Source organism: Bactrocera neohumeralis, unplaced genomic scaffold, assembly GCF_024586455.1.
Source record: "Bactrocera neohumeralis isolate Rockhampton unplaced genomic scaffold, APGP_CSIRO_Bneo_wtdbg2-racon-allhic-juicebox.fasta_v2 cluster11, whole genome shotgun sequence".
Lineage (NCBI taxonomy): Eukaryota > Metazoa > Arthropoda > Insecta > Diptera > Tephritidae > Bactrocera > Bactrocera neohumeralis.
The window spans coordinates 24458219-24475530 of record NW_026089624.1 but is presented as its reverse complement, the minus strand read 5'-3'; the positions used below and the strand labels follow the sequence as shown (position 1 = coordinate 24475530).

At 40.4% G+C, this 17312-nt stretch overlaps 1 protein-coding gene across 1 annotated transcript; it reads left to right on the top strand.

The window, feature by feature from the left end:
* Nucleotides 1-15017: 15017 nt before the first annotated feature.
* Nucleotides 15018-16136, top strand: LOC126766167 (zinc transporter ZIP9). Its single transcript, XM_050484061.1, has 2 exons — nt 15018-15397; nt 15454-16136. The coding sequence occupies exons 1-2, from the start codon at nt 15136-15138 to the stop codon at nt 15975-15977; spliced, it is 786 nt and encodes a 261-aa protein (XP_050340018.1). The 5' UTR covers nt 15018-15135; the 3' UTR covers nt 15978-16136.
* Nucleotides 16137-17312: the final 1176 nt, after the last annotated feature.

Sequence of the window (17312 nt, the reverse complement as noted above, 5' to 3'; positions counted from 1 at the left end):
CTAAAGTTGAGGATAGAGGCTTCCTTGGAACTTCTTCAACTTCCCAAAATTGTGTGAGCAACTTATCTGGGGTCATCTTATTGAAAAATGACATTATTGAGGGTGAGAAGGGGTTTTCTGGTGTGGGTCCTGATAGAATCCAACCGAATTCTGTTTATTGGGCTAGTAGGGTTCCGAGTACACCACTGATAATTATTTGTGGATACAGGTCACTTCCGTTCAAGATGTCGACAGGTCTGTGTTCATAAAAGTGAGGGTCAGCTAAACTAAAACCGAAATCTGTATTAGAAATGGTCGTATTAAGTGAGTGAGTGGGTAAATTATCAGTTAAAGTTTTTAAGATAAACGCGTGTATTGTTATCTTAAACTCATTTCTTGTCGGGGAACGAAGGGCGAGTTCACAAATTTTGGTGGGTGTTGCTGAAACCATGTCGTTCAATCCAGTCACTTGTGCATTTTTTTGAACGTGGGTAAGTCCAATTTTCTCAGAAATTTCTCTGAAATGAAGGTAGCTTCTGACCCGGAGTCGACGAGTGTTCGAGCTGCGAATAATTGCCCTTTGTATACGTATACAACTTGGACTATAGCAGTACCTAACAAAATCTGCTTTCCACTAAAGTTTTGTGGGTCATTGGTTTTATTTTCAGTGGACTGTAAGAGGGTTGTGTAAGCTTGCGGATTTCTATTGGTATTAAGGGTTTGAGAGGTACTATTGCTGTTTGGGTCAAGAGGCGGGTTTGAGGCTCTTGATCCTTGCAAGGGGGTCTGGAAACGGGGTAGGGTATCCCTATGCAGAAGTGTGTAATGTTTCTTTCTGCATATTCTAAAAGAACATTTGCTCTTGAAGCAGTAACCATTATTTTTTATTGTGGTTATTCGGGTCTCAACATTCATTTGTAAGAACTTTGGGCATTCTCGAATGAAATGTTGTGTTCTACATAGCTTACAACTTTCAATGTTTTGAGGATTTTTCGAGAAGTTGTTGCCTCTAAGTGGGTGTTCATTAGCGTGTGAAAAATTCAGGGTCAAGGTTCCGGAAACATTTGCGTGAAATGTGCTGAATTTCCTGTCTTTTCCTTTTTCATAGGCTCCACTGTCGGATTAGGTCCCTGTAATGGGGTCAGTTAGATTTCCTACTGCTTCCAAAGATTTATATCTATGAGTGAGAAACGCGTCGAAAGTTTTCCAGGAAGGTATTTTCGAGTTATCTTCTAGAGTGTCCTCAAATTGATGAAATAGGGCTTTAGATAGTTTCAATCCTCATAAGAAGATAAAGATGGGGTACTTGTGTCTATGAACACGTTGTGCAGATTTGTGAGACAATTGTTGACGGTCCTCTGAAGGTGTTTAATGGCGCTTCCACTTTCTTGGGTTGCTTGGGGTAGGTTGAACAAAATTTTCAACTACGCGTTGACCTGAACTCGTTTGTTTTCGTATTGGTATATCAGGTCTCTCCATGCCATCAGGAAACCATCATTTGTTAAGGGTGCGTTTTTAACAATTGCCTTTGCTTCTCCTCCGGTTTTTTGAATTAAACGGAACAGTCTTTCCACGTGGCTGATCTTGTGATTGTTTACATATATAGCCGTAAACTTGTCTCTGAATGAAGGCCAAGTTGCGAAATCTCCATAAAATATGTCCCTGCTACAAGGGGGTAGATAAATTGAGAGTCCTATGTCCCGCGTTGTATATTCCTCTGAAACTCGCTTCTTTATTATTGGGGTTGGGGTCTTGAGATCATCAATAGCTTGATTAATGGATCCTAAACATTTCAAATATAATTGATGACTTTTCTGACATTTTTCTCTGATTTTTGCAAAGTCAATAGTTTCACCGGGTTTTTGTGGGGTTCTACGAAAGGCATCCTACGATATGTTTGCCTTGTCGTATATCGCGTTGAGTTCAACTCTTTTTATTTCCAGAGTATAAATTGACTTATCTTCGGGTTGGGTGTCGTAATGTTCCTCAATATATTCAAATAAATCGGAAATACAAAATTTGAACTCTTTCATTATTGATAAAAATTCACTTAACTTCAATTTGAAAAATAGTTCTTTATAAGTTTGAATTTTAATAAGTGAATAAGCAACGAACTTATTTTTTTGTTTTATCTGTATATTTTGTACCGATAAATATGATAGGAGAAATTCCGACGAACGAAAAATTTCCTAATGGGTCTTATGAAATTTTTCCTACAGGGTCTGTCTTTTGCTTTCTCACACTGCACTAGCAGTCAACGTTAATTTGTTTTAGTTGAGCGGGTAATGCAATAAAACATATATACTATACCTGTATGTACGAGTGGGTACCAAAGCAACGCTACTTGGCTCTAAAAAAATATGTGCGAATGTATGTAGATGAAAGGTACAGTGCAAAGCGGAATATGGCAATAACAAATTTTGCAAATACCTTGTGCTTAATACCGGTTAAGCAAAAGATTTACTTTTAATAGAATATTATTTTGTTTTTGTTTCACTATGCCGTTTTATTCCGACTTGCACTAATAAATTTATATTTTAAATAGATTTGGGTGGTTGAATATCGTAATCCTGATGAAGCGAAGGGTGGTGTTTGGGTTGGTGAATATGTAACTACAGTGGATCAATAAAGTTTACATACACCTAGTTCTATTAAATTACGACACGTTTATTTGTTTTAAAATTAATAAATTGTGTGCCTTTTTTCTATCCATTTCAAGATGTGTATATTTAGCATTAAATATAGCATATCAAAATATTTTTTTTTTTACACAAATAAAAAAAATTAATGCTAAAGCTAAAAATGCGCCTAGTTCATATCAAAAAAGTTTACGTACATCAATAATTATTTATATAAATCAAAAGTAATTACATTAGTTTTAGCGGTTTTTTGCCTACATATTGTTGTTATTATTGTCCCTAGACGTCGACGCATGCTCCCCACTCGATTTATAGTATTATTTCCGGATATTTTGACCCCCTAAGTCGATGATCCAGCGTTTTGGCCTTATAATACGATTTTCCAAAGAGTTACAGATATTTTGAATGGGATTAATGTCTAGTGATTCCGGGACCTATGGAGTTATTTTTATTCCTATAACAACCCTGCATGTATATGATACAATGCTTGTTTTGGGTCGTTATCCTGTTGTAAATAGAAGTGGCTGCTATTACAGCCGATTTAAGCACACTTAAATTTTAAAGTATTATGTTAAAATGTTCAGATACGTGTGTTTATCCATTTTTGAAATGTACACAAAAAAATAAATCCCCAAATAGTAAGGAATGTGTTGAATAGTGCTGGTTTTCATATACGAATCGCACGTCGTATGCCATACATAAGTAAGGTTAATAAAAAGAAGAGGACGGCGGTTGCTAAACAATTTTTAAACAAACCGTATTGGTTTTGGGAAAACATTGTATTCACCGAAGAATCAAAATTTAATATATTAGGTTCGAATAGATCACGAGAAGTGTGGAGAAAGATCAATGAAGAGTCGCAAAGAAAAAATGTATTGCCAACGGCCCACCGTCAACAAACTGATTGGACCTTATCAGTGTGGCTTTAGACCTGGAAAATCAACAACCGACCAGATATTCACCATGCGCCAAATCTTGAAAAAGACCCGTGAAAGGAAAATCGACACACACCACCTCTTCGTCGATTTCAAAGCTGCTTTCGACAGCACGAAAAGGAGCTGCCTCTATGCCGCGATGTCTGAATTTGGTATCCCCGCAAAACTAATACGGCTGTGTAAACTGACGTTGAGCAACACGAAGAGCTCCGTCAGAATCGGGAAGGACCTCTCCGAGCCGTTCGATACCAAACGAGGTTTCAGACAAGGCGATTCCCTATCGTGTGACTTTTTCAACCTGCTTCTGGAGAAAATAGTTCGAGCTGCAGAACTAAATAGAGAAGGTACCATCTTTTATAAGAGTGTACAGCTGCTGGCGTATGCTGATGATATTGATATCATCGGCCTTAACACCCGCGCCGTTAGTTCTGCTTTCTCCAGACTAGACAAGGAAGCAAAACAAATGGGTCTGGCAGTGAACGAGGGCAAGACGAAATATCTCCTGTCATCAAACAAACAGTCGTCGTACTCGCGACTTGGCACTCACGTCACTGTTGACAGTCATAACTTTGAAGTTGTAGATAATTTCGTCTATTTAGGAACCAGTATTAACACCACGAACAATGTCAGCCTGGAAATCCAACGCAGGATTGCTCTTGCCAACAGGTGCTTCTTCGGACTGAGTAGGCAATTGAAAAGTAAAGTCCTCTCTCGACGAACAAAAGCCAAACTCTATAAGTCGCTCATAATTCCCGTATTGCTATATGGTGCAGAGGCTTGGACGATGTCAACAACTGATGAGTCGACGTTGCGAGTTTTCGAGAGAAAAGTTCTGCGAAAGATTTATGGTCCTTTGCGCGTTGGCCACGGCGAATATCGCATTCGATGGAACGATGAGCTGTACGAGATATACGACGACATTGACATAGTTCAGCGAATTAAAAGACAGCGGCTACGCTGGCTAGGTCATGTTGTCCGAATGGACGAAAACACTCCAGCTCTGAAAGTATTCGACGCTGTACCCGCCGGGGGAAGCAGAGGAAGAGGAAGACCTCCACTCCGTTGGAAGGACCAAGTGGAGAAGGACCTGGCTACGCTTGGAATATCCAATTGGCGCCACGTAGCGAAAAGGAGAAACGACTGGCGCGCTGTTGTTAACTCGGCTATAATCGCGTAAGCGGTGTCTACGCCAATTAAGAAGAAGAATAAGATTTGTGTAAAAAAAAACAATTATTTTGATATGCTATATTAAATGTTAAATATATAAATATCTTGATGTAGATAAAGAAAAACCACAAAATTTATTAATTTTAAAACAAATAAACGTGTCGTAGTGTAGTAGAACTAGGTGTATGTAAACTATATTGGTTCATTGTATGTATATAATCCTGATGACACGAAATCCTGATGACGATAGTTAATTGAGTGGGTTTTATTTCATGAGGCACTCGATCCGGCTCTAAGGACCAAAATGTCGGGGTACTCGACGTTGCCGGTGTTCCAAATAAAATAAAATTATTAGATTTCAATAACAATGCCAATTTGTATATTTGAGGGTGTAAGATATGTATAGTATGGGTGGGTTAGTACTATATACAATTATATGGGTTTATACAATTAAGGGTTAATTGTGAATATACATATAAAAATGAATATAAGTATAATTGTAGATATGAATATAACCTGATGTGATTACTTATTCCTGCGTTGATACTTCGATGGTTCTGCTGCTATTGTTGTTGTTGTTGTTGTTGTTGCTGACTCTTGATGCTGTTTTGGCGGCTGTATGTCCGTCTGCTTTGGTAATTCGTTTTATTGTGTTTTTCTGTTTGTTGGGTTCTTCATCGTTATGTTGGCGCTGTTGAAAGTTTTTTACATTGTCCTCTAATTCATATTTAGACGAGTTGGGAGGACAATGCAGGGATGTGCTCCGATTTCATCCATTTTCACACTGTTAGTAGAAGTTATTATAAGATTTGTACTCACCAAATTGGGTTTTTGTTGTTTTAGAAGTTTAGGAGATATATACATTAAACTTGTTAGAGGGCGGAACAACGCCCACTTTTTAAAATTTTTTTGTTTACAGGTGCTCCTTGCTTTATATACTGTTCCTAGGGGCTTGAATATTTTTCTTTGGATTTGTGCAAATTTTGGTCATAAAGAGGCATACTCTAAGGAATTATAAGTACAAAGTTGTATCCCGTTATATCAATTGCTTTTAGATTTGTGTACTGGAAAGTAGAAGAATCAAATGGAATTTAAAATTGTGTTATATTGGAAGAAGGCGTGGCTGTAGTCCGATTTCGCCCATTTTCGCACTGTGCCATAGGAATATGAGAAGAGTACCACGTACTAAATTTTGTCGAAATCGGTCTGTCGGGTCCCGAGATATGGGATTTCACCGAAAAGTGGGCGGTGCCAGGCCCATCATACCATCTAGAAGGTGAAATTTAATGTTTCCGTCGTAATTAGTTATTGATTTATAGTGCTTTTAGTAGGTTTGAACATTACCGTTATATGGGGAGTGAACAGGGTTTTCATCCGATTTGACCATTTCATATTATTGATAGGAGTTCTTGCAATTTTCGTGCTGCGCGAGTTTTGTTTTTGTAGCTTTAGAGGTTTAGGAGATATTGTATACATTAAACTTATTAGAGGGCCTGTTTGTCTACAGGTACATCTTGCTACTGCAATCGTCTGTACCAAATTACAGCTTTATATCTCAATTTAGTGCTTAGTTTGGCACATCATATGTTTTCGGTTAATGACGATCTTTGGGCGTAGCAGTGGTTCGATTACGCCCATCTACGAACTCGAAAGTTTTGTACTAAGGAACCCACATACCAAGTTTCATCGAGATATCTCAATTTTTACCATCCTGTGAAATCGGCAAGGTCGTATCTTGAAAAGTTTTTGAATGGCAGCGTTCTAAACAGCGACCGCTCAGAGGAGCAAACATATATATATGTGAAACTTTAAACGCGTTATTCTCAAAACGACATTTTTCAAAATTGCTGACATCATAACTCAACGAGAAATTGGCCGATTGACTTTAAAATAAAACTGGGTATAGTTGAATACATTTGCTATACAATAGACTACGATCTTTTTGATTGGTTGAAAATAGTCAATTTGGCATTAAAAAACGGCCATTTTTTTTCGTAAAAAACCGATGTGTTTTTTTTTAAATTGCGCCATTTTCTTAATTTTTGATATTTTTCAAAGATCGTAGTTCATTGTATAGAAAATATATTTAAGTTTACTAAACATTTTGAATTTTTTTGTTTCAGCTACTCATTCAACCGTAATCATGCCAGCAGTTGAGGCACTTTTTTTCAGCACTACCGCAGGCAGCACATAACTCCGTTATTTTTCAATACTTTTGTAAAAAAAAAAATTTAATATAGCAAAAAATATACTTTATTACGTCCATAGAACGTCGCAACATTCAATCTAGTACTTTATTTTAAAAAAATTCACGAAAATCGCCTAATTTTTCATTCGTCACACTGGTATAGCCCCTTAAGAGGTGCCTGTTTCAAATTTTCTATTTTCCATATAAATAACATGGAAAAAAAATCATTTTCTTTGTGGTGGTTAATGTGCGGAGGGTATTATATGTGCACGCGATGGCTGCCAGTAGGGATTGTAAACTCGATTTCGATTCTACTTGAGAATCGAGTTTTCTCGTAAAATAATCGATCTTCAGTAGTCGAAGTCGATTAAAAATCGATTCTTGACATTCGAAAAATCGATTATTTTACGAGTAAACTCTATTCTCGAGTAGAATCGGAATCGAGTTTACCATCCTTACTGGCAGCCATCGCGAGCACATATAATAACCTCCGCACAATACCACCACAAAAAAAAAATGATTTTTTTTCCATGTTTTTTATATGGAAAACAGAAAATTTGAAACAGGCACCCTTAATAATGGTTTCCCAAAAAAGTCTTGCGGTATTTTTATTGAATTTTTTTTTTTATTGAAATCGAAATGAATTTTTGATGACTCATGACCGATGCTACGGCTGCTACTATGCCGGTCTATTTCGACCAATTCAGCGATTTTATCGCAATTTTCGACGACAGGCCTTCCGGAGCGTTGCGCATCTTCGACCACCTCTACACCAGAACGAAAACGTTAAAACCATCGTTGTGCGGTGGAAATGGAAACTGTATCGGGTTCATAAACTGCACAAATTTTATTGGCGGCTTGCGATGCACTTTTGCCTTTATCGTAGTAGTACTGTAAAATATGCCGTATTTTCTCTTTATTTTGCTCCATGTTGGCGACGCTATAACTAACGAACGACCTAAAAGAAACGAATATCAACCAAACACGTGTTAGCGCGTGAAATGAGCTTTCCAAAAAGGTATAGCATGACCCGATGCGACGAAAAAAACTAGAACTATGCGCTTTCAGCGCCAACTAGCGAAAATACCGCAAGACTTTTTTTGACAACCTATTATTAATATTAAGAGCTCATCTTTTGTGTGACTTTCTTTTTCACATTTTCGAAAGTTTTTAGCCTGTGTTTCAGTTGAAAAAAAAAGGTTGACTCAGAATGACACACCCTAATATGTATATAACTGTATGTACATACATATATGACGATTAGTTTTAAGTGATATCAACAACCGTTAGGTGATCAAAACTATAATACTCTGTAGCAACTGGTTGCAAGAGTATAAAAATTAAGAATGATCTATCCTATTTCATTATCACCCGTATTATCTACTAACATCTTTGAAAATTAATAATTTCTTACAAGTATATAAATATATTACTAATAAAGTGAATAAATCAATAGTGGTAATATATTTTATGTGTATTTGTGTTTATTAACAAATCGAAGAAAATTAGTATCAACTATTTTAAAATTTAGAAGTAATCCACGACCTACACTAACGTTTTCGTTTTTATACCCATTTTCATATAAATATAATTTTACTGTATCGAGGAGTTCATAATTAATGTATACATTAGTCACAGCAAAGCGTGGATGGGGTCCTCTAGTCTTTATATATAAAAATTACGTGTCATGTTGTTTGTCTGCGATGGACTCCTACACTATTGATTTTAGCTAAATTTAGTACCCTGTATCCAGTTTGAGGCAACTTAAAAGATAGGATAGTCAAAATAGTTCATAAATAAAAAATACAGTAAAAGCTGTATTATATGCACACTCTATTAAGCGGACAACTCTTATAACTGAACAGAAAGGGTGGTTCGTAAGAGTCTGTTTATGGGAAATTTAACTGTATATATTTATATTTAACATATGCATGTATTCTTCTTCTTCTTTGCTGGCGTAGACACCGCTTACGCGATTATAGCCGGGTTAACAAAAGCGCGTCAATCATTTAATCCTTTCGTTACGTGGCGGCAATTGTAGACTCCAAGCGAAGCCAAGTTCTTTTCCACCTAGTCTTTCCAACAGAGTGGAGGTCTTCGTCTTCCTCTGCTTCCCCCGGCGGGTACTGCGTCGAATGCTTTCAGAGCTGGAGTGTTTTCGTCCATTCGGACAACATGACCTAGCCAGCGTAGCCGCTGTCTTTTAATTCACTGAACTATGTCAATGTCGTCGTATATCTCATACAGCTCATCGTTCCACCCAATGCGATATTCGCCGTGGCCAACGCGCAAAGGACCATAAATCTTTCGCCGAACCTTTCTCTCGAGAACTCGTTACGTCGACATATAGCAGGACGGGAATAATCAGTCACTTGTAGAGTTTGGTTTTTGTTCGTTGAGAGAGAACTTTACTTCTCAATTGCCTACTCAGTCCGAAGTAGCACCTGTTGGCGAGAGTGATTTTGCGCTGGATTTCCAGGCTTACATTGTTGGCGGTGTTTATACTGGTTCCAAGATAGACGAAATTATCTACGACTGTTAACAGTGACGTGAGAGCCTAGTTGCGAGTGCGACGACTGTTTGTTTGATTACAGGAGATATTTCGTCTTACCCTCGTTCACTACCAGACCCATTTGCTTTGCTGCCTTGTCCAGTCTGGAGAAAGCAGAACTAACGGCGCGGGTATTGAGGCCGATGATATCAATATCGTCGGCATACGCCATCAGTTGTACACTCTTGTAGAAGATGGTACCTTCTCTATTTAGTTCTGCGCTTTGTCTGAAACCTCGTTTGGTATCGAACGGCTCGGAGAGGTCCTTTTCGATTCTGAAAACTTTATATACATATGTCTGGAAAACTATATGTAAGTCTGAAGAGGGTATATGTATATGGGTATATGTATATGGGTATATGTATATGGGTATATGTTTTTTAATCCTAAGGACCTCCTATATCCGCGCCGCTATGGCGCTAAAATTTCTCAAATTTCTTTCGTCAATACATTTCTTAATTCTAATTTCTTAACTAGGTACATATGTATATGTGCGTATGCTTAGTGTACATAAGTGTAAATATATAATATATTTTTATTGTATGCTTCAGATACCAACGCATTGATATTTTACAACTCTTTAGATTAGTACTTCTAACGCACTTATACACATACGTACACACGCTTGATAGTTTCTTATCGGTTTCTATAGTAATATTAGTTTTATGTTTACTCTAATTAATGAGTTTTCTTAGATAGGCAATGATGAGCATTGATGATTATGAGCAAGCTTCATATTACAATTTTGTTGTTTACCATTGCACTTGACATTAAGTGGACTATATATTCTTCTTATTTAACTTACTGTTTACATGTGTTTTTTTATGTATTAATGTATGTAATGTTCTATATATAATTCAATCTTAATGTAATAAAACTTTCATGTTCATATATTTATGAATGTACAATTTGGTAACAAAATGTTTTGCTTCACAGGAGCCTCAACCCCAGTTTACTACATTTTAGGGCTTCATTTTTGTGAAATCGCCACATCTAATTCGTATTTTCAGTCCAGCATCATATTGAAATTTACGTAATTTATCTCATAAAATCTGTACAAACTGTATCTGAGCGAAAAAACATCAAGATAAGGAAAAAATTTAAAAGATCATAAAAAAAACTGACACATGCGAACGCCAAACCCTTTGAGGGTTTTACTATACTGACCTAGTACCATCACCCTGACTTGGAATTTCTCACCCCCCAGACAATAATCCCAAAAATGTTCCACAGTGTTGATTGATTAATATGAGGAATGCACCGCGACCTTTGGTCTATTGTGCCCTCTCCTAACTTACATAGACTCACCTAGCCCCAGCGCATCGATGAAGTTCAATAGACTTCTGGGCGCTAGTGAGGCTATGAGATCCCTATGCGGAAACATTGATCCGAGGGCCTTAGTCCTGCGTCTACAGACTGCTGTGCAGTCAATCAGCAGGTGCTCCGGGGTTTCAGGCTCCAAGTCGCAGAACCGGCAGTTAATGCAAGAGGATAGGCCCATGTTGTACAGGTGCCTATTCAACTTGCAGTGGCCGGTATACCATGCGACCAGTAGCCTGAGTTTGTTCCTGGGGAGGTTTATTATAACCTTGAACCTTCTCAGATTGTATCCTCCCATTAGCAACTTGGCATGCCACGTGTTTGCCGCCAATGCTCCTCTCTGCCCACTTCTTCTTCCCTGCGAAGTAGCTCCTTTATGGTATGTGGACCTACCCCAATAAAGGGTTCTGGTCCCACCATCTTGGTGGAGGCTGCGCAGCGGGCTAGCTCATCCGCCAGTTCATTACCAGCTATACCTCTGTGACCAGGCACCCAGATTAGGTGTACCTGGTTACGTTCTGCAAGGCTGTTCAGCCTTTCCCTGCACTCCTGCACTAATAGCGATTTGTTTTCGTAAGAAGAAATCGCTTTTAGCGCCGCTTGACTATCGCTGAGAATGGCTATTCTCTCATTGCGATAGTTGCGATGGAGGTTTATTTCTATACACCGACTTATGGCAAAAACTTCTGCCTGGAAAATGCTTGGGAACTCTCCCATGGGTATGGACAGCTTAGTGCGTGGGCCCGCGATCCCCGCACCGATTCCCTCCGACATTTTCATCGCCACTTATCTTTTCCATCCTCTGGGACGAGATTACCCTACCTTTGCCCCACCCCTCTGCCGTTATTTGCAGAATTGTGTGCTTGGCTACCTGACCGATAACCAAATGAAGCGGAGTAAGCTCCGTCAGAACCTCCAGTGCTGCCGTTGGACAGGTGCGCATTGTGCCCGTCATGCAGACACAGGCTAGCCGCTGCAGCTTCGATAGCTTGGTCTTAACCGAAGTCTGCGACGCTACTGAGGCCCAGGCCACCGCCCTGTATGTGATTATTGGTCGCACTATCATGGTGTACAACCACCTGAGGATCCTTGGCTTACAGCCCCATCCTTGCCCGCCAGCCGGTTGCACACCATTAAAGCTTTTGTTGCCTTGACCAGGGTCAGGTTTACATGCTGATACCACCGCAAAGTAGAATCTAGCATCAAACCTAGGTATTTGACACTGCCGGTCATTCCTCTCTCTCTGCTCCCAAGTGTAAGATTCCTGACACCGGGTAAGGACCTGCGTCTTGTAAACGGGACTACGGTCGTCTTGGAGGGATTGATGTTTAATTCAACCTCTTTACACCACATCTTCGCCAGGTTTAAACCTATTTGTATTAGGTCACAGAGAGTGTCTTCGTATTTGCCTCTTGCTATAATTACAATGTCGTCCGCATACCCTTGGCAGCGGATCCCATTGTTCGTTAGCAGTACTAACAGGTCGTCTACAACTAGACTCCATAGCAGGGGTGATAACACACCTCCCTGTGGGCAGCCTCTTGTTGCGCCAAGCCGAATCCTCTTGTCACCTACTGTGGTCTCAGCAACTCTGGTACGCAATACAGATTCAATCCATCTGCGCACCGGTGCTGCCACATTCCTTTTCTCCAGTGCCTTGGCTACACTTTTATGAGACGTGTTGTCAAAGGCACCTTCGATGTCCAAGATCAGAGGTTATCTGGTACAGAACAGTGTTAGTGGATCTACCCGCTCTCGAGGAGAGAGAGATCCTCTACCCCGCCGTCAACCGCACTGCTGTCCATTGGGCCTCCTAGTCCGTCTAGGAGCTCCTGCGTTGAAGGTAGCTCCGTGTTCCGGCCATCTGCTGGGACGTCAGTGGTCGTTGCTGGCCCTGCCTGTCGGGACTTGCTCCCGCAAGGCTGCTCCGACAACTCGTCCACCTCCATTCTTGTTTCCTCCTCGGCGGACTCTGGCACTGCCTGGTTATCGACGCCCTTGTCCTGTAGAGTCGCAGGCGTTATGGCTTCCTTGCTCGCGGTGTCAGCAGGCTTGTAGGGCCGCATGACGACCGTGCTGTACCTGTAAAACAGGCGGAAGCTCGCGGCCCGGACATACTTATACGTCTCGTCGTTGATGTATAGGTGTAACCTCCATCCCTTATTGTCACCTGGCTTCTCCTTTTTGCTGCCTGCAACACACCAGGACGAGATACTGAGTCCCCGGTTCTGGTTCCTCACCAGGTTCAAGGCGTGCTCGTAGGTCCTGTCCACGCTTCGAGGGAGGAACATCGTCATGCTGTGCATGATTGGCACATCTTCCACCCTCTTCACGCAGAGGACAGGGCCTGTCCAGCTTCCCAGCTTTAAAGCGTGTTCCCTCAGCCAGTCGGCGGACGACTCGTCCAGGCAGTCTACCTGCATCATACCTCCCCTGAAGTCGATGCCCAGGAAGGACGCCGTGTAGTCCTCTCCTTAGGACGCCTCGTCCATGAGGGTGTCCTGAAGCACGGTGAGCTCATCCGGTTTCAGCGACTCCGCCGGGTATTTGAAAGGCAGAACAGCCATGCGGACGCCTCTGACAGCATCCGCATATCCGCGCCGCCCCTCCTCCAGCCGGTGAAGAGCCGGTACAGATGGTTGGCCCCCGGCTGCCTTTGTATCCGTGTCTCGCACCCTTTTGGATCGGGGGGCTCCTGTGGCGTAATTTGGCCGCTCTTCCTTTTTCCGGCTTGGGCGTACGTGCCCGCGGGCAGTGCCCTGCTGTCGCCCCGCCTTACGGTCCGAGCTGTGCTGACCGGGCCACGGTTGCTATTACCGCTGCCTTGTGCGCGAGCTGGCACATTGTTGTCGTTTCCCTTTGCCGGAGACGCGTGGTTTCCTTGGCTCTTGCTCCTCGCTAGAGCCTCCGCTGCCTCCGGGGTTTTCCCATCACGGAGGTGCCGTGGGTACTACTTCATGGTGGAACCACTCATACCTTTTCTGTGAGGATCGTCGCACCCGCCGGGTTGGCGAGCTTCTGGAAGGGGGCGTTACCCACCTCTTCTGCGTCTTCTCCTCCTTCTCCCTCTTGCGCCGTTAGGCTCTGCCTGATGCGACTCGCTCGAGGCCGACCCACTACACAAACCGGCGGGGTCTTGGTGACCTTAGTTACTGCTGCAGCGGCACCAGGCGTTACCGCCAGGTGAGCTCCGCTGCAAGAGGGAACGTCGTCATCATCCTCCCTGGCGTGCTCCTCAAACAGCGAACGCTCCTCTGTCGCGAATGCTCCTGCGTCGAGGAAGCTAAACTTCCGCCTAGCCCCTCGACCCCCCTTACCTTTCACTGCCCCGATCTCCTTCTCCCTTTCCACTACCGTTGTCCTTTGTCGTTGCCCTTCTCCGTCATCGAGTCCAGTGTTTAGTTTTGTTTTGGTATTTGTTGCTGTTCATCTTTTTCTTTCGACCCTTGGCTCAAACAGGGTGAGCTGTCGGGTCTATGTTCTGTATGGGGAACTGAAAGGTCCGCCACGCCAGAGCCCCTTGGCGCGGTAAGGCCACCGTTACTTCCCAATTCGGCCCGGTGTTGGGAAGGCTCCGTTAGAATACAGCCACATTAACCTCCTGGCTGCAAAGTTCCAATGGGCACGGAAGTCGCATAACACCCTGGATTAGGAGGTGGTAGCTCTTAGTTAGCGCACGCATGCGGCATCCGACATCCCGCGTGGTCCGTGCTTAACAGCACCAGCCGCACAGGATTGGGGGGCGCCGAGTATGCCTTGCGCCTAAGCCCCTGCACCGCGACAAGGTGCCTACCATTCGCAGGAGAGTGTTATAGAATCACCTGATTTAGACACATCAAAGAGAAATATAGTAATATAGTAAACAACCAAATGAATGAAAAGTAAGGGATCAGAATTCATTTGCAAGTCGGCTTCCTAAATAAAAAATGCGTCCATTATTAACACTAAATGAAAAAATATTTCAAAGTAGACAATTTTTATAACAAAATAAGACAATACAATGTTCTCTTTTAATAAATATTAAACGATGTAATTTTTTTAATGCTGTTTTGGACAGATGTTTTATAAATCCATAACTGCACTGATGATGGTCTAGATTAGTGAATAAATTATATGTGATCTAGTCACATACAGCTTTTGATATTAGCGATGCCGCGTAATCAAGAGTTCGCAACACTTATTTTCGCATTAATGTCTGAATTTTCAAATTGTATATGTACTTAAAACACGAAATAAAATATATACATATTTAACTACTTTCAGGAAAAACTAAAGTCTGTTACAGTTTTGGGCGCAGGCTTATTGGTAGGTACGGCATTAACCGTTATCATTCCGGAAGGAATACGCTCTTTGTATATGGATACCTTAACACCCAATTTGCCAGAAGTCGGCAAGATATCAGCACGTAAAGTTGAAAAATCTCTATTTTCTGCAACAACGGAGACTTTTAATGTAGACCACATGAGAGAACCTGACTTCTCCCGCACTATTGGTGTATCGCTTGTATTGGGGTTTGTATTTATGCTGCTAGTGGACCACATATCGCAACATAAAAGCGTAAACAGTTCTAAAGACAAAAACATAACAGCAACATTAGGCTTGGTTGTTCATGCCGCTGGTATGTATAAAAATTTTACAGGTATTTTGAATGACATATTTGTTTTTCATTTTTAGCTGATGGAGTAGCTCTTGGAGCTGCAGCAACGACCACCCACCAAGACGTTGAAATTATTGTATTTTTAGCAATCATGTTGCATAAAGCTCCAGCTGCCTTTGGGCTCGTTAGTTTTCTTTTACATGAACAAATTGAACATCAAGAAATACGCAAGCACTTGTTAATTTTTTCTTGTTCGGCTCCACTATTAACTCTTTTGACTTTTTTTGGAATTGGGCAGGAACAAAAGGAGACCCTCAATTCCTTAAATGCGACTGGAATAGCTATGCTTTTCTCAGCAGGAACATTTCTATATGTAGCAACAGTGCATGTTCTACCAGAACTAACTCATGTCTCTCATTCGCATTCACATGGCCAGTATGATTATCGTCAACTGAACAGTACAGCAAGTGGGATTGAATCTCAAGGTGATATACATTCTACCAATGTACGGTTTTCGAAAGGTCTTCTTTTAAGTGAAATGATAATATTAATATGTGGTGCATTACTTCCTCTTATAATAACTTTTGGTCATCATCACTAAATTAAGCCTTATTCTTCTGTTAATGAAAATTTGGATTTAACGGGCGCAATCGATGTTTTACTTTATATTAACTAAACATATCTGTATCTAATAAAAAAAAACCTAAGATGATTGAGAATAGTTGGCTTGGCTAATAAACAAAGCGTTAACGTGCATATATATATTTTGTTTGTATAAACGTTAGCCGAAATACATACAGCTGCGAAAATAGCTGTACCTGTGGCAGTTTTGCATATAAAATAAAAATAAAAAAAATAAGAGAAAGCAAAAAAAAACTTATGGTTTTTACGTAAATAGCGAAAGCTCCTGTTTTATTGAGTTTCTTTGGAGAACTAACTAACAAACTATACAGAAATGGTTTTATTAAAGGTATGTTTTGTAACAGCTCTGCCGCAGCGAAGCAAGCTGTCAGTATCACTTACTTGATTTCCGTTCCCACAGTCTGTAAGACGCTTGGTTATCAAAAATGATTTTGCGCGTATGGAGCATTAGATCCTCTTCATACGTAACTGTTTTAACATTTCTAATGATAGAACTTCTTCTATCATTTCGGAACTTGCCATACGTTGGAGAATTGTCGGCATTGGTTTCTGATTAACTATCTCTTTTGTTACAACTAGCTTATCATTTATTTGGATAGTAGCATTGCGCTGGGTGCCCTTGAATGGTATTAATTCATTATTAACGCGTATGCTTCCTTCATACTGGTTTAGGAATAATATTCCTAGCGATATTTCCTCTACTGTGGGTTGTTTATTGCGCTGCAGTTGGCGGTTCGACTTCTCAATAAATTGGGCATACATGTAATTACTACATTATTATCGAATTTACAGTCAGTTCAAGTTTCGTATATTACATTTTAAAATAGATTTGATTAGAATTTTGTTAAATTTGTCTTTTACTATTGCTGCTCTTTTAATAAAATTTTAACAATTATCTTTTTGAGTGGTTGGTAAATTTACAATATAAATGATATTATTTCCATTGGTGGCAATGCTAACATTCGCAAGTTCTAAAGCTTCGTCAATATTCATACAAAGAAAATCTTTTTTTTGCAAAATCACTTCTGTAGCATTAATTTCTGAGTTTGACAGGATATAGGAATTTATAATATGGGTTTTTACATAACGGATTGCATATTCTGCATCTAATAATTCATCTTTGAGGATCTGCATTTTAAATTTGACCTTTAATATCAACTCATTAACAAGATTTTTTTGGCTTTTAATTTGCCCAAGGATTTCATTAGTTATGTATATTGGGTATTTTATTTATTTTTTGAACTGTTAATCTATACTTAATATTATAAAGCTGAAGAGTTTGTTTGTTTGTTTG